The 27,515-nt window shown below is 38.4% G+C and overlaps 1 protein-coding gene across 3 annotated transcripts in view; it reads right to left on the bottom strand.

Moving 5' to 3' along the window:
• SLC7A11 (solute carrier family 7 member 11) overlaps window positions 1-27,515 on the bottom strand; it is a 98,958-nt gene that overhangs the window by 59,112 nt on the left and 12,331 nt on the right. For all 3 annotated transcript variants that reach the window (XM_089911501.1, XM_089911502.1, XM_022554816.3), the window contains exons 3-6: window positions 25,206-25,321; window positions 18,083-18,208; window positions 13,242-13,341; window positions 6,377-6,421 (exon numbers count right to left, since the gene is read on the bottom strand). In XM_089911501.1, coding sequence (XP_089767627.1) covers window positions 6,377-6,421; window positions 13,242-13,341; window positions 18,083-18,208; window positions 25,206-25,321 — 387 coding nt within the window. The remainder of the gene's footprint in view (window positions 1-6,376; window positions 6,422-13,241; window positions 13,342-18,082; window positions 18,209-25,205; window positions 25,322-27,515) is intronic.

Below are 27,515 nucleotides of genomic sequence, written 5' to 3'. Positions count from 1 at the left end.
AATTAAATCAGCCACTATTATTGCTCCTAAAACACGAGTTTATGATTCTAGACTCAAAACATAAACTTCAATAAAGCTAAAATTCAAATTTAGAAACAACTAATGTGAAAGGACGTAAAGCAGTCAAAAGCACTGACCTTCAAATTTTTGCCTCATAATGGGGTTAGAATCCTTAAAATTTTTTTAAAAATATCTAAATGTCTTCCACAAAGCGCTTGAAGGATTAATATCTGTCTTCTTTGATTACTGCCTGATAAAATACTATAACATAATCCTGTAATTTCTGCACCACTTATTTGACATTTCAGCCTTACAGGAACAAACTGTGTTTGAGCCAGACGTATTTTTTATGCATATGTGAAGCTGAGAAATGCAAGAATTTTGATCCCAGGGTACATCAACCTCATGTTCCATCAGTGAGAAATTTTCAAACTGCACAAAGGCAGAGTAACTTGGTGACCTTGTCGTCTGAACATAGAATCATTTCTTCTCTGTGTCATCTGGACAAATTCTGATCTTTTGTCTGCCTCAGTGCCTCAACCACTATATTTAAAAATGGATTTACCAAATTTTTCGTATATATATATTTCCAGAAGAAATGCATAAAATAGAGTGATTTTAATTTAGGTTTCAATTATTTCAACAACTGAAGAGAAATACTGTCACATATTAAGATAATCCTAACAACGTCTTGTTGTCATTAATAAAGAGATGCCTCATTTTGCCAAAGAAATCTTTGTAAATTTTGGTATAAATTCAATTTTACAAATTAACCTGGTTAGGAGACGTCATTTCTAAGAAGTTCATTTGGCAAATTCTTTTTGCAAATTAATTCTGCTTAATAATCCCTATTTTTTTCTATCTACATTTATCTATAGTGAGGTAACTGTGAAAATGAGTTTGCATACCTTAAGAACACATATCCCTTGAGTATTTGTAAAAGACAGTTTGAAAATATTCTAAGAATGTAGTAGATAACATTACTTTTTAACAAAAAGATCACAAAACATAATATTACTGTAAGCTGCACGTGTATACATTATATGCTATTTTCTAGCAACTGTTGCATTAGGAAGCTAGAAAGCATAGAAAGCGGAAAATTTGCCTCTCATAGAAAACTGCATCCTTAAAATGCCAATATGCAAGATAAAAGACTTCAAGTCAACTTTTCATATTCTGTCATGCAACTGTGCTACGGCACATTTGGGCAAGATTTTTAAATTGCTTTGTTTTGCTGTGTTTTCAGTCATGTTAACAGTTGTATATGTCCTATAAGCAACAGGCCTTATAAAACAGTAAAATATTATTAATAAATGCCTTTACTCTGGCTTAATATAAGTCAGTGAGGATTAAAACATATATGCTATGAATTTAAGACTGCACCATCTGAACGGAATGCAAGTAATGTGATAGTGGACCGTTTATGAGCCCCTGTGGTCGATCACAGACCTTAAAGGTTTTGGGGCATTTTTCCCAAACCAGATTTCTCCTCTTCTAAGTTATCATTGGTGCAAGGTGTGATGACTTTCAGGCTTCAATTAATATAAATTGAAAGCAGGCAAAGTATTAATTAAACATGACACCCTGATTATTTAAACCTTCTATTAAAGTTGATTATTCACAGAGAGTTGATAGCCTGCTCTTCAGCAATGACGGATGATATCAAGGTTTACTGACTTCCTTCAAGTCTAGTGTTTCCAACGATTCAGAACAGAAGGAATAAATGAAGTGAGAAGAACGCTGGAACGAGTCTGATAGACAGACTGACTAATCTCAGACCCGCAAGGTCAAAGTAAAGCAATTCATTTCTTGGCTTTCATGAACATGAGACATGATCTATCCATCTGAGAGCAGAATTACAAACATTATACATCTCAGTGATAGGTTCTTCGCACCGTGTAACTTTTTGAACAGTGATCGATTGCACAGTTGCCACAAAATTAATGTCTTAAAGCAAAACTCATTATATTTGCAAATAAAAACCCTTTGGTTTTTAAGAACAAATGTACACATTAGCAATTATTAGCACTACATACTTCATTTGGGGGGAAAATAACATTTTAAAGTTCATATATTCCTTGGGATTCTATCACCTTCATGGTCCAAACTTTGGATATATGTGCTCCTCAAAATACTATTCTTACTCTAATATTTATTGTTTGTGGAGCCAGTTAGCATGCTATAAATAATTATTCAATGAAATACTTTTACATTTCTATAAAACTTCAATGATAATCACTGTGTTTTCAAATAAAAATGTTAAATACCTCGTAAAGGGTAACTACTCCCATAGATCCAAAGCTACTCTTAGAGAAGAAAACACAAATTAAAAGACAGACCATGGGAACATTTTTTAGCATTACAAATGTAATCACAGAACAGGAATTTTGCCCAAATTTTTAGGATTAGTGCTTTACAAGCTTTAAAGAATAGATGAAACTTAAGAATAGAAAAAGCCACGAGCTAGTTATTTGGATTGCATTAATCTCCCAGTTTATCTCCCACTTGTTACGATATTAAGGAACTGTTCTGTAAGTCATAATAGCAGTTCAGAAATTATTCCATAAAGTAATGTTAGCTAATTTGAAAGATTTCCACTGAAATTAAATTATATGTAAAGGGTAGCCAATTGTGATCATGAAACCTTATTCCACATCCTATATATTTTAACTCACATTGCTGTTTTCACTGATCTAAATTAATGATCCCTTTTTCTATCAGGTCACAATTTTAGGGAAATTTTATTGCCTAGGTGGAGGAGGACAGTAAAAAGGGTTGTATCTCCAGCTGATGACTCATTTCACCAGCTGCTGAATGCTGCCCATTACAAACACACCTGGACACATGCACCCGTGACTGATGGGCAAACACATTTATCTCGGCACGTCACAAAGGAGCTGGAATTATAATTAATCTCCCTTGTATCTAAAGGTATTTTGGAGCCGGTCTCCCTACAAAATAATACAAATTACACATCTGGACAAGGTCCACATAATTTTACCATCTATTCTCAATATTCGATCATCAATATTTCCCAAACCATTCTCTGTGTTTAAAAAATAAGATTTAGTTTTAAAAGACCTGGAAAAATTGTCAACATTTCAGGGAAATGCTATTTTTAAAATTAAGACGTTGAATAAATTGCTCAAAACCCTGGATTTCTTTGGTTGATAAATACATAGTACAAATTTTACCTTTCCTTTCCATTAAGGGGATTTTGGAGATTTCTCATATTCTGATTTTGAGAAAATAAATGTGTTGTCTGAGTTTTACACAGACTCCTCCATGCAAACATTGCATATCTGAGTACCTAGCGTAAAAGAACCAAAAGGTATCAGAGGTTTCTTTCTTCAAGTTGTCTTGGCGGTTACTCATTATCTTGACCTAAAAATCTAGAGATTTGTACTCTCTCCTGAAAAGTTCCTAAGTTTAAGAGCTTAAAATATAAGTTTAAAATTAAAAGTATTCTAGGACTATTTCATGAAATTTGCAGAATCATGATTTCCAGAAAATGACAATATTTCATCCAGTGTAACCAGTGATAACAATCTTAGTCTTATACAACAGGCTTCAATATGGTGTGAAAATTTTTTTGCCTTTCTTTCTAAAACACTGAAGAAAGAGAATTGCTTAGGATCCTGAAACCTAGGAAACACTCTGATGGGAGTAACATTTTACCTTGCTCCTAAAATAAGGATATGGTAATAGTAGCAACAACCAATTATGCAGAGATTAAAAAGTAACAGTCACTAATCTACGTACTCACTGCCACAGCCCAATGAAGTAGGTGCTATTGTTCTTCTCACTTTTTGAGATGAGGAAATTTCTTTGCAACAGCGGACAACAAACCCCGAATCAACACATCCCTGTTCTTTAGTATTTGTATATCTTGATCATGAACATTATCAATGTGTGAAACTAAGCCTCTTAAATTAAGAAGAAAGAGGGAGAGAGAGAATCCTAAACTGGCATACCTCTCTGGCAGAATGCATCAGAAATTCAGATCAAGCTAATAATGGCATAGTTTGAATATGCACAATAGTATAATTGTACATATTGAAAACAGAATCTATGCTTAAATTTTTTTTTTTTTTTTTTTTTTTTTGCGGTACGTGGGCCTCTCTCACTGTTGTGGCCTCTCCCATTGCGGAGCACAGGCTCCGGACGCGCAGGCTCAGCCGCCATGGCTCACGGGCCCAGCCGCTCCGAGGCACGTGGAATCTTCCCGGACCGGGGCACGAACCCGTGTCCCCTGCATCGGCAGGCGGACTCTCAACCACTGTGCCACCAGGGAAGCCCCGCTTAAATTATTAAATAACATTAAATGAGAATATGAACTATCTCCATGCCACTGATGTACCATGTTACTGTTCCGTTATAGGTCACATCCACAGACCTACTGTTTGCCACTCTTTTCATAAGAAATATTCTCTGATATTGGATTTTAGTAATTGGTCTCTTTAAAATGTTTGTAGACTTAAAAAAGACAGTCATAGGGCTTCCGTGTTGGCGCAGTGGCTGAGAGTCCGCCTGCCGATGCAGGGGACGCGGGTTCGTGCCCCGGTCCGGGAAGATCCCACGTGCCGCGGAGCGGCTGGGCCCGTGAGCCATGGCCGCTGGGCCTGCGCGTCCGGAGCCTGTGCTCCGCAACGGGAGAGGACACAACAGTGAGAGGCCCGAAGAAAACGATAGCCATAAACCATAGTAATCTCTTTCGCACAATGGAGACTCAATAAATACTTTACATAAAATCTAGTAAGAGGAGTCTTTCCTCCTCATTGCCACTTACACACTAATTATTTGCAAAAAATTAAAAGGCAGGGCAACCCATTTATCTCTGTGATCAGCGGATTTAGAGTCATAATGTAGTTTATCACTTCAGAGCAATGCTAGAAAGAACTAGTTCCCGGTAAATGTATGTTCTCTACCACAATTTCAGCTGTAAATATGAAAACATTGCTAGAAACTTATCATATTTCTCAATAAAATAACCATTTCACGTGTTTAAATTACATAGTGATTTGCATAATAGTTAAATCAGATAGTATGAAACACTATTTGAAGCTCAATTACTGGTTTGCGTATTCAAAATTCTGACAACTCTGGTACTTGGCCAGATCTAATCGGCTACCAATATACTTGCTGCCCGAATTTTAGTCTACCTTAATTTGAATTGTCAACCCTTAAGCATGTTCTCTGAAGTCCAGGCTACTTCATACTGACTCACCTTTGTACTTGTTTCCCTTTCTTGGAAGTTTGTCCCTTCCTCTCCCTTCTCTCCCTTCTCTCCCTTCTCTCCCTTCTCTCCCTTCTCTCCCTTCTCTCCCTTCTCTCCCTTCTCTCCCTTCTCTCCCTTCTCTCTCTCTCTCTCTCTCTCTCTCTCTCTCTCTCTCTCTCTCCTATAATTACCTAAGGAACACCTACTTATCATTTGAGTCTCTATATAAGCAACATCTCCCTAGATAAATATTTTCTCCTTTCGTCTCTGTCAAATGGGGAAAATAATCTACTATGGTACCAATCACGCCATGTTAGTTATTTGTTTACACATTTGACTCAATGACTAGACAATGGAATCTTGAATACGTCTTATTCATCATGTCAGATGGTGCACAATACTTGGAACATGGTATAGATATTTCATAAAAGTCAGATGAATTAAATAACTCTAAAATTCTGTCTTTATCTTACACTGTACTACTTAAAATTTCCCTTTTCTGGCTGTGGATTATGTGATTTTCCTGTAAAAAGTCAAGTTTTTAGACAAATCATCAAAATAATTCAGTTTCCAAAGTTCTAGGTTAAAAATAGTTCATTCTGAAACATTATATAAATCATCACCAAATCACCTAATCATCCAAAGGATGATTTTTCCCAATAACAAAAAGGAAAAGCAGTCATCCAGCTCCCGAAATTTACAAGTTCCTAGAATATTCTGCACTTATTTATAGGTTTTCATAACTACTTGTTCCTTAATTACATGATTCCCTTTAATTGGATAGCTCTGAAAAAAGCTCACGTGAATTACTAGAAATAATCAACTTTCGGAGCTCACATCTCATAGCACGTTTGTGAACATCCAAGAGTCCGTTTTAAGTTGTATGTATGTTTTTATGAAATGAGTTACCTAAAGTATAACTCTATTCTTTTATGCTTTCAGGTTACCAGACAATTTCATATTGGATGTAGAATATACAACAAAGTTATTTACATCTAATTTATGATAAAATCAAGTAAGTTTTACTGTCCAAGAGAATGATGATAGCGAGAAAGCTAATTAGCCCTCACTGAATTCCTTCTTTAGGTCCACTTTTTTAACCATACAACCTTACATTTCATTCCTTATAAATATTTCAGAGTAGTCATGGCTACTTACTTTTCAGGATTTTCCACTTCTTCAGTAACAAAGTTGAGATAAAACCTAAAAAGACATCCATGAATTATAAACCATTAATATATTTTATGATCATCACCCAAAGTTTGAAATTTTAAATATTTAAAATCAAACTCAGAATCATAAAAACTTTAGAAACAAACAACCTAAGATGAAAATCTCCAGCACCCAAAGCTCCCACAATTCATTTTTCTATTAAGCAGTATTTATGGAGCTCTTTTTTATTTCTTAACTTTTTCATAGAGGTATATAGAGCACGCAAACAGTAAAGTGAACAAATCTTAGTAGACAATGATAAATTTTTACATATGTATACACCTAGGTGACTGACAAAAGGATCGAAACATACAACATTTCTAGCACCCTGGAAGGTCCCCTCAAGGCCCTTTGCAATCATTATCATCTCCTCCGCCCTCCCGCAAAGGCAACCACTCTTCTGATTTCTACCACTCTAGATTAGCTTTGTTCGTTTCATTACAATAGACTAATAATATTTGCTTGTATAACTATTATACAATATTTATTCTACTGTGTCTGGCTTTTTTGCTGGACTTTGTGTCTGCGGGTCTCATCCATGTTGTCTGTAGTAATTCATCACGCTTTATTGTTGCTTTTCATTGTATGAATGTCACACTGTACACTCTACCGCTGATGGATATTTGAATCATTTCCAATTTACAGCTATTATGAACATAGATACCATAAATATGCTTGTATATGTTCTTTTGGGGACCACGCAATCATTTCTCTTGGGCATATACTCAGAATACGATCACTGGGTCACAGAGTAGATACATGTTTATAGTCAAACTATTTTCCTCCATTTTTGCATTCCTACCAGCAGTGTATGAGATTATCACATGTCAGTCACTGGGGAAATAAAAGTAGAAAATCTACAATCTTTCTTGTCAAGGAGCTCATAGTTCATAGAATGGTCCATAGAGTGGTGTTAGAGCATGCCCGGTTACCATGGAAGCCAGGGGTGAGGTCTAAACCAGACTGGCAGGTCTTGGAAGGTTTCTGAGAGAAGGCATCACTCAAGCTGAGTCTTCAAAAATGCTCGATGTTTAGCCCCAGTCAAGTGGCGTGAGGACATTCTAGACAGAGTACAGCGCATGAGCACGGGGGTGTGGGAGAGCGCTATGTGCACGGGGGTGTGAGCAACAGCGTAGTACTCTGAAGCACAAAGCGTGCCTTGGGAGTGAGAACAGGATGTAGGTACAAGATGGCCTTTGGCTTCTGGGAATCCAGCTTTTACTAGGCGTGATAAAAACTTGCAGGACAATAGAAGCATGATAATAGCATTTCTTAGTTTTAGGGGATTGGCTTCTGGATGTGAACACAGAAGGCACATAGGAAATAAAAATGGGATAAAGGATAATAAATTCTCAGTTTGCACTTTTTTTTTTTTTTTTTTTTTTGGCGGTACGCGGGCCTCTCACTGTTGTGGCCTCTCCCGCTGCGGACCACAGGCTCCGGACGCACAGGCCCAGCGGCCATGGCTCACGGGCCCAGCCGCTCCGCGGCATGTGGGATCTTCCCGGACCGGGGCACGAACCCGCGTCCCCTGCATCGGCAGGCGGACTCTCAACCACTGCGCCACCAGGGAAGCCCTCAATTTGCGCTTTTTCCTTTCGATGCACTGTTTTCCAATATGCATCCCACCCAAATAACCTCGTCATAAGGCAACTATGCCTTATGCATAATGGCAACGGTGAAGTTGCTTTGTGTGTGTGTGTATTTAGGCAGCTAATTTTAGGCCCACTGTTAGTCATCACACTGTAAGTTGATAAGTAAAGGGCAGAACACTTTGAATATTTCCCCCAGATCCTGGACACTTCTGTCATCTCTTACATGACAAGAAGCATTGGAGGCACACAATATTTCACTTTCCAGTCCCATAGGATTACACATATTACCGTAAATTTATGGCCCTAGAGAAATTCAGATTCCTTTCCCTCACTTTATGACATTACTTATCCCATCCAGGCATGTCAATTGCCTTGCATCCTTGACTTCTTTTTCTAATCTAAAGTGACTTCTCGAGACCATTTAAAGCCCTTAAAGTTCTCTTTCAAGGTTCCAAGATGTAAGATTGAGGCAGACTCCTCAAATAGAGATAACCGGATCATGAAGATGGGAGAACTAAGGGATCGTAACGAAGAGAACTAGACATACAAAGACCTTTCTACTTCTCCATTTCAGAGGCTTAGAAACTTTGCGCAAAGTAAAAAAGTCATATTTCCATTGTATTCCTCTATGCTCTAATTATTCCTTAGAATATAAAATAGCTATTATATAGGTCCACAGAAGCATGGTTCTACAGGGACAAATTCTCTATCATCTAAAACCAAGAGGCTGGAATATTAGCCCATCAGCCTTTAATATAATTAAGGTATCTCACACCTTAAAGCAAAGATGAGAAAACCTGTCTTATTCCACCTTTATTCACAAACAGGCAGTTGATGTTTATGGTTGTAAAACAAAACAAAACAAAACACAAGACAACAGGCCCAAAATGGAGTCGCTTATGCTAAGCCTCGTGTCACCAAACCGAACTGTAATTCACTTAAAGTTTCAGATCTCCCAGAAATGGAACCTGAAACCAGTCGATTAGGAATTGCATTGTCTAAGCATTCTGCCTGACAGACCCCTGCCATCCCCTAAATGAAAATAACTTTGTGATAGCTAAGCTGTTTTATGGCTTAGTATAACTTCCTTGTTCTCACCGCCTTCTGCCTATAAAAGCCTTCTCTTCTGTACAGCTCCCTGGAGCTCCTTTCTGTCTGCAAGACGGGATGCTGTCAATTCATATCGATTTTTTGCTCAAACTCTTAACATTTTAACATGCCTCAGTTTATCTTTTAATAAAGTTCAGGTGTCTAATACTGTAAGGACCATGTTCTAAGTAGAAATATTTGAATACCTGAGAGAAAACAGTAGCAGCAAAGGTGATCTAAAAAGTCAGCAGAGGAGCCAAGTATGTGTTTTAACGACTAGAAAGTAAGTTTCTAAAAATAGAGGTTGTAGTTACACCAGGAACGCAAGCAACAATCAATACTTATATCTGGAATATGCACTCTGAGGGATCTGATGTGTTTGCTATAAGCCCAAGGCAGTGGGAAGTACAGGAAGAAAATGAACAAAACAAAAAACCTAAAAAAAAAAAAAAAAACCCACGCAAAAACCACACACACACTTAGAAATATTTCCAGGCTTCTCACTTCAAAAATACCCAGTTCCTTCTAAACAGTTGTTTTAGAACTGGTCTTTTTCCAACAATGTTAAGGCGAGAAAGGAAATATGAAAAAAGAACGCAATTGCAAATATTTTGCCATAGAGAAAAGGAAAGGGCTTGGGACAGGGTGGGAGGTGGGAAGGAGAAAGCTTCTTATTTTGGTCCAAACATTCACTCCTGTGGGAAATACACCTTTATGCTCTCTAAGTCTCCAGCCATGCGTCCATAGCCCATCTCCTCAAGTTCTCTAGAGAATGTTCATAAGATCCATTGTTCCAGCTTTTCCGTGATTGTGTATAAAAGGCACTGCAAGGCTGGCAATGCATTCTGATACCCAACCATGTGAATTATTTTGAAACGAAGCTTATTCTTTAGATTCGATTTGACACAATGCTACAAAATAATCCCAGCAGGTGCTTTAGAAAGACTAAATCCACTGAGGATAGGATTTAAAAGGGAGAAAAAAGACAGACCAAAAAAACTATTTTCTATCACACAATTCAAAAAAAAAAAAAAATCCCACCAAGCAATATTTAGCTTGGGATCAGGATATGGGACTGAAATTGACTGAGTTCCCCTGGGCCACAAGGGAGACTGGCGGACATACTTCTCTGAATGCAGACGTTGGCAATAATACAAAAGTTGTTCTGACCCAACTCTGTGGCCTGGCTGGGTTAATGATTTCTTTCCCCCTAATCATGTTTCCGTGAAGGAGTTTTCATCATTCTAAAAAGGTCCAGCACTCCTCATAAACCAACAGCCTGCTCTATTCAGGTCCAAGGTTTGGCTGCGTCTTGTTCCTATTCAACGCATAGGGGGTGACTTACTAACGGAACAGGGCCTCCCAGACAACAGGGGTCTTGCTGCGTTTACTTACACCCTGGGTGGTTAACTTCTGAGGACGACAGCTGCTTCTGTCTCCTTGTTTGCAATGCGCCCTACACTCTTTTTTTTTTTTTCTTTCCTTTTTTTGCATCAAAGATTGTCAGGGCAGCAGCACAGGGAGCGGAGGCTCATTTCTGGCACCCAATGTATAATTCCACAACCCAGTCTTGTAATTCCATCACGAAAGACAAAAAAAAAAAAAAAGGTCAGAGAGGCAGGATCACATTTGGAAAGTGCCTAAACACCCCCTGCTTTGGGAACTCTTTTAGTCTCCATCTTGTTGCGTTTACATCCAGAGAGTAACTTTTTCCTCCGGCACTCCAAACCAACAGGCTAGTTCTTGTACCCACAGCTCCCTTTTTCTAAGACTGGTGGCCACGGAGTAACAAGTAGATGATTTCTACCTATCCACAAAGCAGCATGCAGGTGGCAGAACAGCCTGGTGGAGACATACAGTTACTTATCTGCTCCCCTACATTAACCATTGGTAACGCATAACAGTCCATTGAAAATCCCGGCCTTAATGTCCTACACTATGATTGAACCCTCTAGAATACAAGAAAACCAACAGTTTCCCGTTCTTTAACCTAGGATGCGGACATGAGGATTCGACGGGTAAAAGTATGACCAAAGGTTCACGTAAACCCCGTTTACACTGTAAACAGAGTATTGAAATATATTTCTAGGCCCAAGACGGAGCCACTCAACCTCCAAACGCCAAGCCGCCTCTGGGGTCTATAATTATTTCCTTGTTTCATACTCATTTTCTACTTTTCTTTGCTCCTTACTCTTCATCCTATAAAAGCTTCCTGTCCTCCACCCCATTTTGCAGTTCTTTGGACTCGTTTACTATCACCTAAATTGTCATTTCTAATCATTTTAACAAAAGTAACATTTGGGGTTCAGCATCAACAAAACTAAAGATTAAGATAATAAGATCATTCAAAATGAAAAGAGTCTTTATACTTGGAGAAATCTACCAGCCCTCAAAAACTTACAGAAGTGGAGAAGATTTGCTCTACATAAAGCAGGTTAACCTGAAGATTCAGCACTTACAGTAGGGGAGTGAGTTGGATAGAAGAATACTGTTAAGATTCCGTGGGAACAGACGCATGGTACTCACAGGCTAAAGAAACTTCATTCAATAGAATGAATCAAATCTCCCTCGTGATGATCTCCACATTCCGCATTCCTGATTGAATACCGCCAAGCCCCCAACACTTGGCTCTAGCTGAAAGCTTTTGTCACCTCCCCCACTTGCTCTGGTGTCTCTTGGTGACCCTCCCAGGGCTTGGCTGGTGCCCCAGGGTGCCAGAGCTGTGATCAGGCTGAATAGCCATAGAATAGATGATTCTGCTGCTAACCCTGGGAGCACAATTCCGTTCTATTTTTTGTTCAGCACCACGTTGTGCTTTGGACAAAAATAAAAAGACTTTAAAAATACTAAGAGTAATGCTTACACACAATGGCTATCAAAATATTTCGAGAATACACAAACATTTTACACTAGACATTTTAGAGCTACAGTCTTCTAAGAACTTCAAACATTTTGTTTCAAATACCATATTAAAACTTTTAGTTCCTGTACTCTCCTAATTCTCCTCTATAATTCAGTGAGATTAACAGGGTAAAACTATCTTTATATTCCATGCATTAGCTGGAAGGTAAGATCCTAAACACAAAAGAAACAAAAGGAAATTGTATTTGTATCTGAAATGAATTTACATAATTTTTGAGCTAGTTAGTTCATTATTTTTAGACTCATAGAACATTCTCACAACTGTACAACTATTAGCTCTATAAATAATAAAAAAGAAATAGTGCTAGTAATTATTCCAAAACAATGAAATTTAATGGCATTACAATTATTTTGATGTTTAAGTAGTATTTTTCTACCTAATGGGATTTCTTGCAGTAGTCGCTTCAACTAAATCTTATTAGATCAGTAAAATTTAATTAGGAAAAAAATCCCTCTCCTGGCCATGATTATTGTTATTCAAGTTCCTGAACAAAGCAAGACATAAATACAAAGCTTTAATGCTTCAACCAGAATGGCATCACAGTTGGACAGGGATTTAAGGAAATGCACTTGTGGCACAGTGATTTTATTCATCCTTCCTGCATTTTTTTTGTTTTCAAGTGTTGAGGAAGTTTTAAGGAATCTGTAAGGTCCTTTAAAATGTAACAGATTATCTAGTACACCTGATTTCACTATCCCGTTTTCTCCTCCCTGCCTTTAGAGTACCATTTTACCTCCTGGGAACATCTTACTCATTTCTGTAACTGAATTATTTCCTTCTCATGGGAAGGTGGAGTAAATCAATTAATCACTATTGGGTACACTTCTGTAGCTTCTGCTGGGAGGCTTTCTGACAAAGTATCAATACTAATCTTTAATTTCTTGTGGTGCTCTTATGCCCTTACTGATCCATACTTATAAGTGATTTGTACTGGTTCTCAAGACCCAGCGTTTGTTTCTTTTTTACATTATCAGGTTAAATCTGGTAGTTGCCTTGACTGGAAACCTCAGTGATGTTTGTGTTAAGTTGTGTGCACGGTAATTGGCCTGGTGAAGGGAGCCACATCATCTTTCTCACTTCAAGTAAAGCATGTCACACTGGATTATCCCTGTTCACATTTGCCTAGCGCCTTGCTTGGCACTTAAAGTACTTGAAGGAATTAATGAACCACCCAAATCACCTGTTGATAGCGATATCAACTTACCAGCCAGCGTATGCATACATTCCATAATAAAAAGCCAGTGGCAATCCCATAATACTTGCATCTCTTCCTGAAAAGGCATCTTTAAAGTGTTGTGTTTGCCCTACAATAAGAATAGAAAGATTTAGGACTTTTCAAAGAATTGGTTATTATTCATTCTTTAACCATAAACATGAATGCGGGGATGGGGAGGGGGATTGGGAATGAACTATACAGTTTCAGGCCTAGATTTCTTACTCTCTGCTCATTCCCAACTTTATTAATGCTGTATCCATTCTACAGAAGGAGTCCCAAAAGTATACTGATTGCCACTAACACTACCTCACATTTATTTTAATAAAATCATGGCAAAGAGGAAAATGACATTTCAAAAACAATCTGTTTTTTAAGCACGCCTCTACTCGTAACAGAGTTTGACCAGGAAAGGAGACTAAAGGATAGTCTGTAAACTATAGTTTTTAGGAGTGTGACATAATTCTTAAAAATGATGATAATATAATGTTTGGGAAGAAATATTCAAGGGTCTATCTTCAATGAGGAGGCATGAAACCCAAGAACCACCTTCTCAGATCATTTAACTTACTTTCTGCTTTCTCCCTATAGTTCATTAGATACCAACAGGGGTTGGAAAACCCCCGTGGAAGCAATCTGTTCCGCACCCCCAAGCTTCTTTTGTGAAGAAAGATTTATCAGAGCACAGTTAGGTCCACTTATTTACCTATGACTGATACCGTCAGTCTATGGCTAATTTCACTCTCCAGCAGAGCTGATAGTTCTGGCAGAGACCAACTGGTGCACAAAGTTGAAAACATTTACTATCCACCCATTTACAGAGAAAGTCTGCAGACCCTTTCCTAGAGAATGGCATGCTTTCCTTCTAGAAACAGAAAAGAAACTATACTGAACTCTAAAATAAACAGGTTTAAACAAATTTTTGCATCAACATGTGAACTGAGCACTTTTATTTTTTATAAATTTATTTATTTATTTTTGGCTGCGTTGGGTCTTCACTGCTGCGCGCGGGCCTTCTCTAGCCGTGGCCAGCGGGGGCTCATCTTCCTTGCGGTGCATGGGCTTCTCATTGTGGTGGCTTCTCTTGTTGCAGAGCATGGACTCTAGGTGCACGGTCTTCACTAGCTGTGGCACGCAGGCTCAGGAGTTGTGGCGCACGGGCTTAGGTGCTCCACAGCATATGGGATCTTCCCAGAGCAGGGCTCGAACCCATGTCCCCTGCACTGGCAGGTGGATTCTTAACCACTGCGCCACCAGGGAAGCCCTGGACTGAGCACTTTTATGCATAACAGTTTTCTCTACTTTATAAATCATAATGGGACTTTTCCGGTATATCTTTTGGATAATTAAAAAATAGAAATTCAGATTTACTTTAGTCAATCAGTATTCAAAGTTAGGCATGAAAAGTCTCTATTTCCCAAAGAAAACAGCAAACGAGATGATCTAAATGGGAAATGTGACTTGTTTCAAAACTGGCCTTCCCGTAAGAAAATAAAAGGTAGATGGGAGGTAGATGATATACATAAGACCCTTTTTCTCTTCACTCATATCTCAGTTTTTGCCTGCATTGTACAGACAACAACACATGTATCAATATAACGTGCAAGTTTTGAGACCCAAAATGGAGAATATTGAGTTATCCACTAAATGACTTTCCCCTCAAAGCATCCAATTCCTAAATATAGTTCATTCTTTAAAATGATACTGTCAATTCAGAAATACCTATTTTACAAAAACATCTCTTGTCCTCATAGAAGGAAAATACTGGAAACCCTGTAAAAACATCTGTTGCATATTGCTTTACCATGATCTGTAGTCTACTTGGCCTTAAGGGACAATATTCCTAAGAGTGCAGCACTGAATAATCAATAAAAGATATCAAATTTTTTTTTTTTTTTTTTGCCGTACGAGGGCCTCTCACTGTTGTGGCCTCTCCCGTTGTGGAGCACAGGCTCCAGATGCGCAGGCTCAGCGGCCATGGCTCACGGGCCCAGCCGCTCCGCGGCATGTGGGATCCCCCCGGACCGGGGCACAAACCCGTGTCCCCTGCATCGGCAGGCGGACTCTCAACCACTGCGCCACCAGGGAAACCCAAAAGATATCAAACTTTGCAAAGACTGAATCCCAAGCACAGATCCTGAAAAGGGCCATTTTGAGAGTATTACGAAAGAGAGGTGTTTCTAAGTTTCAGGAATATTTCGGCTGCATAACAGAGGTCTCACGAAGATGAAAGTTATTATATTCAAAGGAAAGTTAACAAACCCTCATAAGAGAATACAGAACATACAGCTAGTTTCTGGATCTCATTAGATTAGAATAAATGCACAATCTGTATAAGTAAAATTTCTCTCTTCTTGAAGTTTCATGTTAATGTGAGAAATATGTGATAAGTTAGAGACAACGAGAATCACTGTTTTATAGTAATAGAGTAAATAAACCTGCTAAGAATACTCTCCAAAATATTTCATTTACTTTAAATGTAGTAAAATTCTCAGGTCACTTCTCTGTTAAGTGAGATATAAGGAAACATGGTCACATTAAGCACTGATATTGAAACTGAGCAGGACCCTGTGGGGCCTTCCTGGGGACAGATCACTCCCCATGTCCCCTGCCTCTTGTTTGTAGAAAACCTTTAACCTTCTAGGCCTTCCCTGAGTTCCAAAGAGCAATTTTAATCAGAGAAGTGAGAAAATGCAGAAACAAAGGAAAGCAGTCAAACAAGACAAAACAAAATAGTAATAGTTTAGCTGTAAAACGAACTCAAGGTCTTTTAGTTACTCCTCAAGGGCTATAGATAACATCCTGAGTCATAGCCTTGAGTTGTTTTCCAGATACTAAAATCCCCACCAGGTGGAAGAAGCTAATTGCATGATCACCACAGTCTTGTGGCCCCCAAACTGGCTGCAACCTGAGGATCGATAATGCTGACCTCTGTGACCTTACCTGTTACCTCCTCATCAACCAATCAGAGAATGGTGCATGAGCTGATCGTGCACCCTGTGTGACCCTCTCCCCCACACTGTCTTTAAAAAGCCTTTCCTGAAAGCCATCCGGAGGTTCAGGTCTTTTGAGTATGAGCTGCCCATTCTCCTTGCTTGGCCCTGCAATAAACACTGTACTTTCCTTCACCACAACTTGGTGTCAGTAGATTGGCTTTGCTGTACATCGGGCAAGCAGACCTAAGTTTGGTTCAGTAACAATATCATAAATATTAAAGGATCATTCTATTGTAATGTCAAAAAACAAATCTAAACAATCTATCATAACTGTTGCTCTCAAGGAATTTGCAATACACTACCACTTGGGTAACCTCACCTCACCTCACACACATACATAAATAAGTGGTAAAAACTGACTACAGTCTTACATTACATCAAAAAGAAAAAAGAAAAGAAAAAAATCTTTGTTTTAAAGGATAGTATATCATCTTTTGGAACCTAAACTAGAACAAAAGAAGGGTCCGTGACCCAGAGTTTCTGCACTTTCCAAAAATGGAAGAAATTCCTTACAGAAGTCTAAAGAGTTAGCCCAGAAAAGGAAAGCAGCAGCAAAACAGATTATTTTCCCTATATTTCTGATGGGTCAGATAAAATACGGGCAGGCCAGCTCTGTGGAGGCCAAGGTGAATTAGAAGAGTGAGCCCACGTCTTCCCTTCAGTGTAAGCTATAGTGTTAAACATCTTCATTGTGTTTACGTTGGCTGAGGTTGCTGGATTTGATGCAAACATTTAGCCAGGAGAGCTCTAAGCTCTCCCACAAGGCTTATTAAATGGACAGCAGCAGCTCCCTTTCCCCAGCTACAGAATGACGAATGCGTTCCACTTTTATTACTGTTTAATGCCTCTACCATCAGCAATGATTTTTTTGCTTAATTTTGGCATTTCCTTTTGTCTTGTGTAATTCTTCTCTTGCCACTTCATTAAATTTCTCTATAAATTCCCTTTCTTGGAACAGGCAATATCAATGTAAACATTAAATACTTAACATGCCCAAGTTATATGTCAGTCCTTTACAATTTCATCTCACTTTCTTATTTCCTACCATTGTGCCCATTGTTAGTTAAATAACTCACCTGGACCTCCTTCTCATCCAACAACTTCCCCTGAATCCAAGCAATTGCCTGTGCCTTCTTACCTAGAACAACTGAAACTCTAAATGACATCACCCTCAACCATCTCATCTTTGCTTGTTTAATAGTCAAGTCTATAAGGCAAATACTCCCAGAAAATGGTGTTACATCTCCACAGAAATGCAGATTTTACATTAAAAATAATGTAACAATAAAACTTATATTTTTACAGCTATCTTTACTGTCAGATAATAGTTGTCTTTTTGCGAACGCTATTCCCATATCTGACTCTCCTTCTGTCAAGAATCTATTCTCAAGGCAAAAGGAATGATAACCGTAAAAGAATTATTCATCATTTTTCATTATTTTCCAGATATCTTTTTCTCTCTAATCTTTAATACTGTGGTTGAACTACTTTAAAGTAAAAATAAGAAGACATATTTATCTGTAGTTAAAACTAATGGCTTATTTTTCTTTCCCCCTTTGTGTTTTCGCTACGAATAGTTTAGACCAAGAGAAAATTCACTGATGCCTTATTTTGTTGCTTGGCCCAGTCTTAATCCTCTTGTTGCCATTCAGCTGTAAATACCAACTCAACCCCCAATGTTGCAGGCTTTCAAATCAATTAGGTGACAGTACAGAGTCTAAGTTCCATGAGCAGAGAGTCTAATTAAGGGATTCTGCTGGTACAAGCGAAAGTTAGTGTTAGAAGAGACCAAAAGGAGAAACGTATTTTAAAAAGCATTTACTTTTCAGTCCCTACCTTTAATTAGCTGCATCATTCCAGGGACTATAATTATCAGAATTGCTGTGAGCTTGCAAAAGGTTAGGAAAATCTGGATCCGGGCGCTCCAGCTGACACTCATGCCATTTAGGACCATCACCACAGCTGCAAACAAATAGATGAAGTTAGAAAAGGTGAATCATCATTGGTATGAAGGCGTCTTAGGTTGTGGCTCTTCAAAGTGCCATCCATGAACCAGCAGTGTTGCCATTACCTGGAAGCAGTTGAGAAATGCTTAATCTCAGGCACCACACCAGACCTAAGGACTACAAATCTGTATCTCAGCAAGATCTCTAGGTGATTTTTATGCACACTGAAGTTTCAGAGGCTTGGATGAAACCTGTGAACAGTAAGAAGTTCTCTCTTGTTCTTTGTATATGTCAATAAGAGTGGACAGATATTGTAGCGTCCTAATAATCATATAAAAATACCTTCTAAGCAAATCCCGAAGTCATCACATGCAATGAGATTGTTGAATGTGACTCTTGAGCTTGATACAGCTGGCAACTCTTTCCTCGTTCAATGATTGACCTTGTGCATAGTCACCTGCCAACTGGGCATCACACTCAAGAAGGGGCAATGTGTGAGTTGGGACGTGATTCTTCACCATCAGGACTAGCTGTAGACAGCACTTTTTGCATTTCCTTTCCACGTTCCAATCAGCACAGTCAGGAGTGACTTTCATCCTACCCTAAATGTATATAGGCTTCCCAGATACGTTTTGGAACTTGAAAAAATGTTACAAGGGATGAATCCAAAAGAGTTCCCAGATGCACAGTGGGTCTGAAGCCAGCAGAATTTCCCTTTCTTGGTGATACTGTCCACAGTGTCCCGAGTAGTATTCAACTATTCACTCTCCCCGCACTGTGGACCATGAGAACCTTGAGGGCAGAACAAGCATTATTCATCTCTGTCTTGCTAGTACCCAGCTTCATCCCTGGCCCAGGAAGATCGTCAACATGGTTTTGTTGAATCAATGAATGAGCTGGATCCTCAGTTTTAAAAAACCAACTTCAGCCAAAGAGGAATGAAACGAATGGCGATATTCTCAAACCGTGCCTCCTATACTCTGCTGGAGTGACTTATTCTAGACAGTGGATTTCAACTTTACGCTCTTTCTAAAACCTTATGCTTAGTGTTACTTGCTCCCTCCCCCACTGCCCAAAAAGCTACTTCATACCTGATATTTGTAGTTATTATCTATAAGCTTTATTTTTAAAAAGGTGTATTCTCCCTAAGCAAATAACAAAAATGTATGAAAATACTTTTTCATACATTGTATGAAATGTATGAAAATGTATGAAAATAACAAAAATGTATGAAAATCCAAACACAGAATTCTTACAGTTCAGGTTGCAATAGGAAGCTTTCCATATGTACAATAATGAGTCATCTTCATAGTTCCAATTGCCTGATACAATCATTAGCTCATTTCAGAATTTAAGAATTGGAGCAAATGTATCAACACAATGTATAATAGCAAAAATTTTAAAATAACCTAGCCCCCTAAAGGAAGGCTAATTAAGGTATGCCTTTTTAAGGGTTTACTATGCAGCCATGTAAAATCATGATGCAGTTAAATATTTATTCCACGAAAGACTGTTCATGACGTTTTACTGACCAATACAGCAAATTACAGAGAGATGGGTAGATGATAAATTGATAGGTAGATAGAAAGACAGATAAAGACACAGAGAGAAAGGAACGGAAAAATTCTGAATGAGTGTTTACTAAAACATTAACAGAAGGTATCTACAGATGATAGAATATTGAATAATTTTCAAGTTTAAAAATTTATTTTTCTACATGATTTAAAATAATTTTTATAATGAACATGAAGTATTAAGTAAAAAATCAATAAAAGCAATTTTCATTTTTGAAAACAACTCAAAGATGGGAAGAATAAGGGACCATGAAAAGTTAGATAGGAGGTTACTAATGAAGAAATGTTTCAAAGGAATAATGATGAGAATGATTAGAAAGGCTGGAGCCCTGAATAAGCTACAGGGGAAGCTAAGAGAAATATTTTATCTATGTTTGAAGCTGGAAACATGAAGAAATAGACAGGTCTACTGTTAATCACCAAGTGCATTATTTTATCAGTGAAAAGATAAAAAATAATTATTTTTCTCTCCCCTATACAAAGCACTTATATACTGAAAATAATTTAATGCAACTCTGTGTTCATCTTCATCATCCAGTGATTCTTTTCCTTTTTCTATGTAAATTACTCTGTGATAAATGAGTCATGATAAGAAAGGGATTTTTTTTTTAGTTAAGGAGATTCAGCACTGATCTGAAAATAATTGGGTGCATGTTCCCACCAACAACAAAAGAGCACTGTTTTCTTTTAACTAGAGCTCCTAAAACCCCAAAGTATTTTTGAGAGTATTTTTGAGAGTACTCCACAATAGAAAAGAGCTGTTGTAAGGAGAGGAGGGGAGAAAAACGAGGAAGGAGAAAAAGGAATAGAGGGCGGGAGGGCAGGAAGGAAGAAAAAGAAGAAAGGGAGGGAGGGAGGAAGGAGGAGGGAAAAGAGAGAGGCATTCTCATATTTAGAACCTCTATATATTTGCGAAGAGGAAAGAAGGTTTGTTACGTTCATAAAGAGCGTAGGCATTACATTCAATGCCTATTGAAATAGAAAAAAAATGAGTTTTGGGAATTTTATATTTTGTAACGTTTTCTTAGAAAAACGGAAGACAAAATCAAACAAATATTATGAATGGATAATCTCACCTTGCTTTCCTCTCAGACAGCTGAAATAAAAATTCTGGTTAAGCCTGATTTCTCTCAAAGGTTTCTCAAAACCCTGCTTTATCTGAGCATCCAGACATTGCCCTCATTATTCCATAAGCCAAATTCCAGCTGAGATGTACCTCTATGACCCTGAAGGGATACGGCTTAACAAGTAACAAGGTAGCCAGTACAGAGGCACTGTGAAGGTCCTCAAGCCGCTAGAACTGCTGTTTCATCATGTGTCTTTACAGAGAAATTTAAGTCTATGTATATTGCTTATCCAACAATACTGAAAAGGGATTTGGGATTCACTAACTGCAAGTTTTCAGAGTTTCTGAAACAACATCTACAATACTTTGGTTTTTATACACTATCTATCCACATTGTAATCATCAAAGAAATGTGAGCAAGCTTTCAGTCTAGCTTTACTTCCTTTGAATAATGATGGCTAACTTCATGCATTAAGAATTACTTGTATCAATTTGGGCTTATTATTATTATTATTATTGCTTACCTTAAATGTTACCAAAATGAAAACAGAGGGACATACAGTTTTTATTTACTTATTAATGATGCCGTTTCCTAAGAACTGAAATGCAGCAACAAGGAGTGTTGAAAACTGGTACCATGATTTAAGGACTGGTATTTCTTTCTGCACTTCCGTCATTCAAGTCTGTCTTTTGTTTTGCAGAGTGAGATGACCGAGCCTGGATATATTGGGTTATCTCCCAGGTTCAGGTTCTCCCTGGCTTCTGGCTTCTGACTGCTCTGTGCTAAACTGGTAAAATATATGGACAGTATATGGATGCGACATGGTGAGCTAAAGTGAATTGTTCCACTGTTCTTTGTAGCAGCTGCCTGGGTCGCCTCTGTCTCTTTGCATTCGTTTCCTGGATACATTAATTTCAGATAGGCTTTTAGCAATAAACAACCTTTATAAAGCAGAGAGACTATATCTAGGATCTCACTATTGGGAATAAAAATGGTAAGCCTTAAATAAATACATACTCTTGTTATATGACAGACATTGTGCAAGGACCTTACGTGGATAACGTTATTTAATCTTATCTCTATGACGTGGTTACCATCACTGGTGTTATTTTTCTGATGAGCAGCTGAGAATCCAGATATTACTTAACTTGCCCGTGTTCACGAAGGTAAGGTGTAAAGATAGGACTGAAGCCAAGTAAGCTGACCCCAGAGTCCACACTTTTACCAGTCGTTCACAGGTAACAATGAGGAAGTAGCTCAGAAGACACATACGATCTCACTACTATACCTAGTTCTTCCAAACTCCCGGTGACTCTTCCTCTCTGCTAAGGTTCATGTTTATCTTGGCTGGGATTTCAGGACACTTTGATTTCACATTTTATTTCTCATCCTCCTGAAGGGTACCGTTGCTGTTCTGTGCTCCTTGTATATTTCAACACGACATGTATTTACCTAAGAATTGCTTGTCATGGTATCTAGTTATGGTAGAAAAGGAGTAGGGATAGTCCAATTTCAGATTTATAAAGAGCCACTCCATGTACAATGTCTGAGAAGCTAGCACAGAACTGGGCCTAGAGTTTCTTTCATGTAATTTAATGATGCCAGGGAAGGACAGTTTTAGAAAAGAAAGTACAGTACTGCATTTGTAGAAATGGCTATTTCTTTTTCCCACATCGCCATCATTAGTGTTACTTTGTTTCCTTCCCCCAATTATTCCCACAGGTTATGGGAAGAAGGTACGGCTCTTTACTCACCTACGTAAACTAAACTAGTAAGAAAATTGAGACGGAGAGAGAGGCTGTTAGGGATGCATCTGAGACTAGATCCCACATTTTATTTTATTTTATTTTATTATTTTGCGGTACGCGGGCCTCTCACCGTTGTGGCCTCTCCCGTTGCGGAGCACAGGCTCTGGACGCGCAGGCTCAGCGGCCATGGCTCACGGGCCCAGCCGCTCCGCGGCACGTGGGATCCTCCCGGACCGGGGCACGAACCCGTGTCCCCTGCATCGGCAGGCGGACTCTCAACCACTGCGCCACCAGGGAAGCCCTAGGTCCCACATTTTAAGGAAAGTATTTTTATTATAATATTCTGCCATTCGAGTGTATACTTAAACAGGGTCTAGTTTCAGGAGTGCAGAACCAAAAAACTACATATCATTTCAACTACTGAACATACTTCAATGTTTATTGAAGCTACAAGGAGAGTGAAAATTCATGGAGTTCCATAAAAGTTAAAGGGAGTAATGTCAGTATTGGGCTAGAGGAGAGAAGACAAATGTGAATATATAAGATTTCCCCGTTCAACTTCCGTGTGCCTGATACGTTTACCAGAATGGACAAGATGTGGGGTAAGCCAAAACTTCTCATTTTTGTTAATTTGACAGAAACGAGGTAGAGTACTTTTAAAAGGGGAGGGGGTGAATTAGTGTTCAGTAATGCCCCCCTACCACCCCACTCTCACTTCTCAAGTGGTTGGTTAAGGCACTCTGCTAAGTGTTAAAAATCTGACGAACTTCGTCCTTCCACAGCCATTCAAGATAAATGATCTTTTCACAGGTATTTTACCAATAAATAAAAACAATGCTTAAAGAGGTTTAATATTTAGCCCTAAATCACAAAACTAAGAAATTATGACACTAACTTTCAATTCCAGGTAGTTTGCCTCCAGAGCCTGAGTTATCACCACTATGCTAAGATGGTTCAAAAATTCAAAAATTCATGGTGTTAGATCGGAGCAAACTATTTACCTCCATCTTCCTGCTGCCTGAGAGACCTGAAGATGTGTAATCCTCCAAGTTTAACACACAGGCATTCCATTGGCTTCTCTACTAGAGAAAAATTCTTACACCTCTTCTCATAAAAATCAGTTGTCAATAAATATTTACTGAGCGCAAACGACATGCTAGGTGCTATGGGAAGGGCTGGAAACACAGCAGTGAGTAAGCCCCTGGTCTCATGGAATTTGATGAGATGTTTTCCCACAAGAGTATAAAGAGCTACCATTTGTAACTTCATTCTTAAAAAATTTCTGGCATTCTCCAAAACACTTTATATACATTGTCTCTTTTACTATCGTTTCATCTTCACAAGACACCTGATGAGACTGGGCACGATTTAAAGGTAAGAACACGGAAGTGCAGAAAGTTGAAGTGATGTGTCCCCAAGTCTCACATCGGTAGTATGTTATCAAGGGCAAGGTGAATCAAGAACACCATTACCTTTCCAGAACTCAGAAATGTCTAATTCGAGTATTTTTCTTTGCCTCCCTTGAAAGATTTCACCGAACAATTATTTGTGTAGGTTCCATGAATGAGGGGGGAGAATCCAGGATGAACCTACTTAAGTCCAGAAATACATGTACCCAGCACTAGGGATATTTTAAGTGCAATTCCTAACTCTTTCCTGCTAACTGACCACTCACCCCTCTACTGTCAAATGTTCATGTCTCTCTTCGTTGTTCTATTGAAATACTTCAGTCACGTACAACTACAAATTCTTTCATGGGTATGCAGTTCAATTATTCCTGGGGAGCTCTCTAGCTCCAAGTAGGTCAAACTTCATCAAGTGGGATCATATGGATTCTGAAAACAGTGATTCAGTTAGTATCTACAAGTAAGTGATCATCTCCCATTATATTTAAGAGTTTGGAATGTCGACTCTTATAACAGGAAGTTAGAGTCATATTGGGCTTCATATCACTTATATCATGTTGGCCATGTTCCTCTTTTTTAATTTCCTTTTTTAAAGAGAGTTCTAATATCTGTGCCCATTGGTGAAAATGAACAACTTCCTAATTTAGAGACAATAAAGAAGACTCCTAGTTGAGGAACATTACTAATAATCAAATACTGGAGGAAGACTCTTGTGACCATCGATGGACAGCTAAAATCCTAACACTGAGGGTGACAGCTGCTAACACTAGGAAATGCACGAACACTACACACACCCAACACACAAACGCCATTCCATGAGGCTAAGTGCGTTCTAATTCAACACGTTATCAGTGAGGAAGGATATTTTCCAATACAGAATCCATTTAAAAATTGGGTTTTCATTTGTAAACGTCTCTTTTTATGTACAATCCAGTTACTATTTTACTAACAAAGTGGTTTTGTTTGCCTATTTTAAAAGCTTAGCCGTCAGAGCTACTGACCCGGTGCAAAACGGGCATGTAATGTCATATCAGGTATCACTCCACCTCCTTATTCTTTTCTTTGTTTTCCAAACACAAACTTGGCAGTGCACTGTAAGCAAAAAGAACATCATGTGGGAAGCAGTCCCGCCACACAAAAAGTCTTAAGAAACTTTGTCTCCAATCCCTGTTGTAGGGATTTTTTTTTCTTTTTCATATTTACACCTATGATACTCACTTATGCCCACAGCTGTAATGAGCTTGACTGCAAGTTCAGGAATTTCACACTGAATGAAAAATGGTTCCAGAATGTACCGTCCAAAGGCCAGAGATATCACAGCAGTGGCTGCAGGGCTAGAAAAAACAAATACATATTTAGGTTAACTACAGAAAAAGAAAAGAGCATCTTCACTCAACTTGTTCTACACTGAGGTGCTATTATTCAGCATGTGGAACATATTAAATACGGAAGTCTGTGATTTTCAGAAGTCCATATTTGATTAGGTTGTCATAGACATTCCAAATGAAATACTGTCTACAACTTTGCTGGCTCCTTTTTAAACTTCACATCTCCTTGGATACAAGGCTGGGTACTGTCAGTTTTGCCCCTGCCTTCCCATATTTGAATTTTTCTTAAAAATTGAGTTTATTACTTGAGATCCTGACGGGGTGGGCTTCACGAGAAGCAATCTTCTTTCTCCGTAAGTCAACAGTTAAACTCCAGTACAGTATGAATGCATTAACAGTGCAGGTCTAATGGGTTGGGTCATGGTCAGAAAAGGAACACAAAACTCACCTTAAAAAAATTAGTACTAATAAGTGTTCATTGCAAATATATGCTTATGTGCTTGATACTGTATTAGTCCTTGTTTTCCATACAGACCAAAACTTGAAGAGCCAAGTGATTATTCTTAATTCCACAGAAATATTTAGATGCAAAGTATACATTGAAAACTAAAAGTATTCTTGTAATTTTACAAATGGAGAAAACATGCATGAAATAAGAAAATGCAATAACTTCAGGTATATAGTGAAATAGGTAACAAACCATTCTATCTTAATTTTTCAACTATTTCTATGAAAAGATTACAGATGTCTTTCAGTTTAAATATATCTATATATGAATGCATATTTGTTAGATACACAGGCAAGTCCATGATATTATCTACTTTGTCCTGCCTGTCTTCCCTTTCAGCTTATCTTCCTTCTCATGGTTATACAACACCCATGTCCAACTCCTGACTGTCAGAAAACCAACCACCATTATGTGTTCCAACCTTGACCTGCCAGTACTAGCATGACAGATTTCTTGATTTTTTTTTTTCTTTTCCAAGAGAACCTCTTCCTCACCCCAACAAGCTTATTTTTCTCGGTCACCATCATTTATAAATTTTTGACGTATAAATTAAAATCTGATCATGACATCGTAGTGCTTTCAAAACATGCTCAGGATATGCAAAAACTCTTCAATTCAAGGCTCTATCCGCTCTAAGCTTTTCCTTCCTCTTCAGTGTGCTTCTTCCCACACAAGGATATGAATACCCTTTGCCTGAGGCCCCTGCAACTCACTGACGGTTTCTTATACCTCAGGTCTTAGTTCAGTCTTTTGCCCAAGGAAGCTTCTCCAGTCCTCTGATTGGGTTAGATCTCCCAGAGTGTACTCTCTTCCGGAACCTCATGGCTTCTCTTTCACGGTGTGTATCACAGTAGTAACTTTATATTCTCTTATGTGATGTCTTGATTCATAACTATTTCCCTCATTTGACCCTGAGATCCATGAGTACAAGGCTGTGTCCAACTTAATCATTATTTCATCTTCAGTGTATAGTATAGTGTCTGTCATACAGTAGGAACCCAATGAATATTGAATATATAGTCAATGTGTGAATTCAATCAAATGACCCCTGATGTGTGATTTTTTTTCCCTTAAGATTTGTTTTTACAGACTAATTCTGACAAGAGTGTCTTAACCTGATGTACAATTTTAATAGTAAGTATTTAGGTACCATGGGTGTTTTCAATGGAAGAGAAATGTTAAAGTACCTAGGTATCTTGTCACCCCTGAAGCCATTCATTACTCTGCCTATCTGAGAAACCAGTTGAGTAATGTAAGTCCATTATTACAAAGAAATATATGAACCCATTAAAAAAGCTTCTAGAATATATCTAGGTAATTTCTTCTGTAAACACACACACACACACACACACACACACACACCACGAAGTAGCTCTCCCGTGATTAAAGTAACATTTGATTATGAGCTGCTTGAGAATAGGAACCATGGCTCACTCCACTTCAGGTCTCTTTAACGTGCCATTCACCATTCAGTAGCAGTTTGTGGAATGAATAAGTGAATGCATAAGCACCGTTTCGGTGCCACTACCGCAAATGGAATGATCATGCTCATCACACTGCCAATACAATCAGCCAATACAGGACTAAAGCAGGACTCAAGTCCAGCTACATCAGGTTCCAAAAGCCTACTGTCCTGACAGGCCAGCACTCGAAATAAGTAGTGTAGCCATCTGAATGCTGAGTATGTTGTAT

This window comes from Delphinapterus leucas, chromosome 5 (genome assembly GCF_059928025.1).
Source record: "Delphinapterus leucas isolate spDelLeu-1000000601 "Yukka" chromosome 5, BTC_Dleu_Yukka2, whole genome shotgun sequence".
In the NCBI taxonomy this organism is placed as follows: Eukaryota; Metazoa; Chordata; class Mammalia; order Artiodactyla; family Monodontidae; genus Delphinapterus; species Delphinapterus leucas.
The sequence above is the reverse complement of the archived record's forward strand: the minus strand, read 5'-3'. Positions and strand labels throughout refer to the sequence as shown.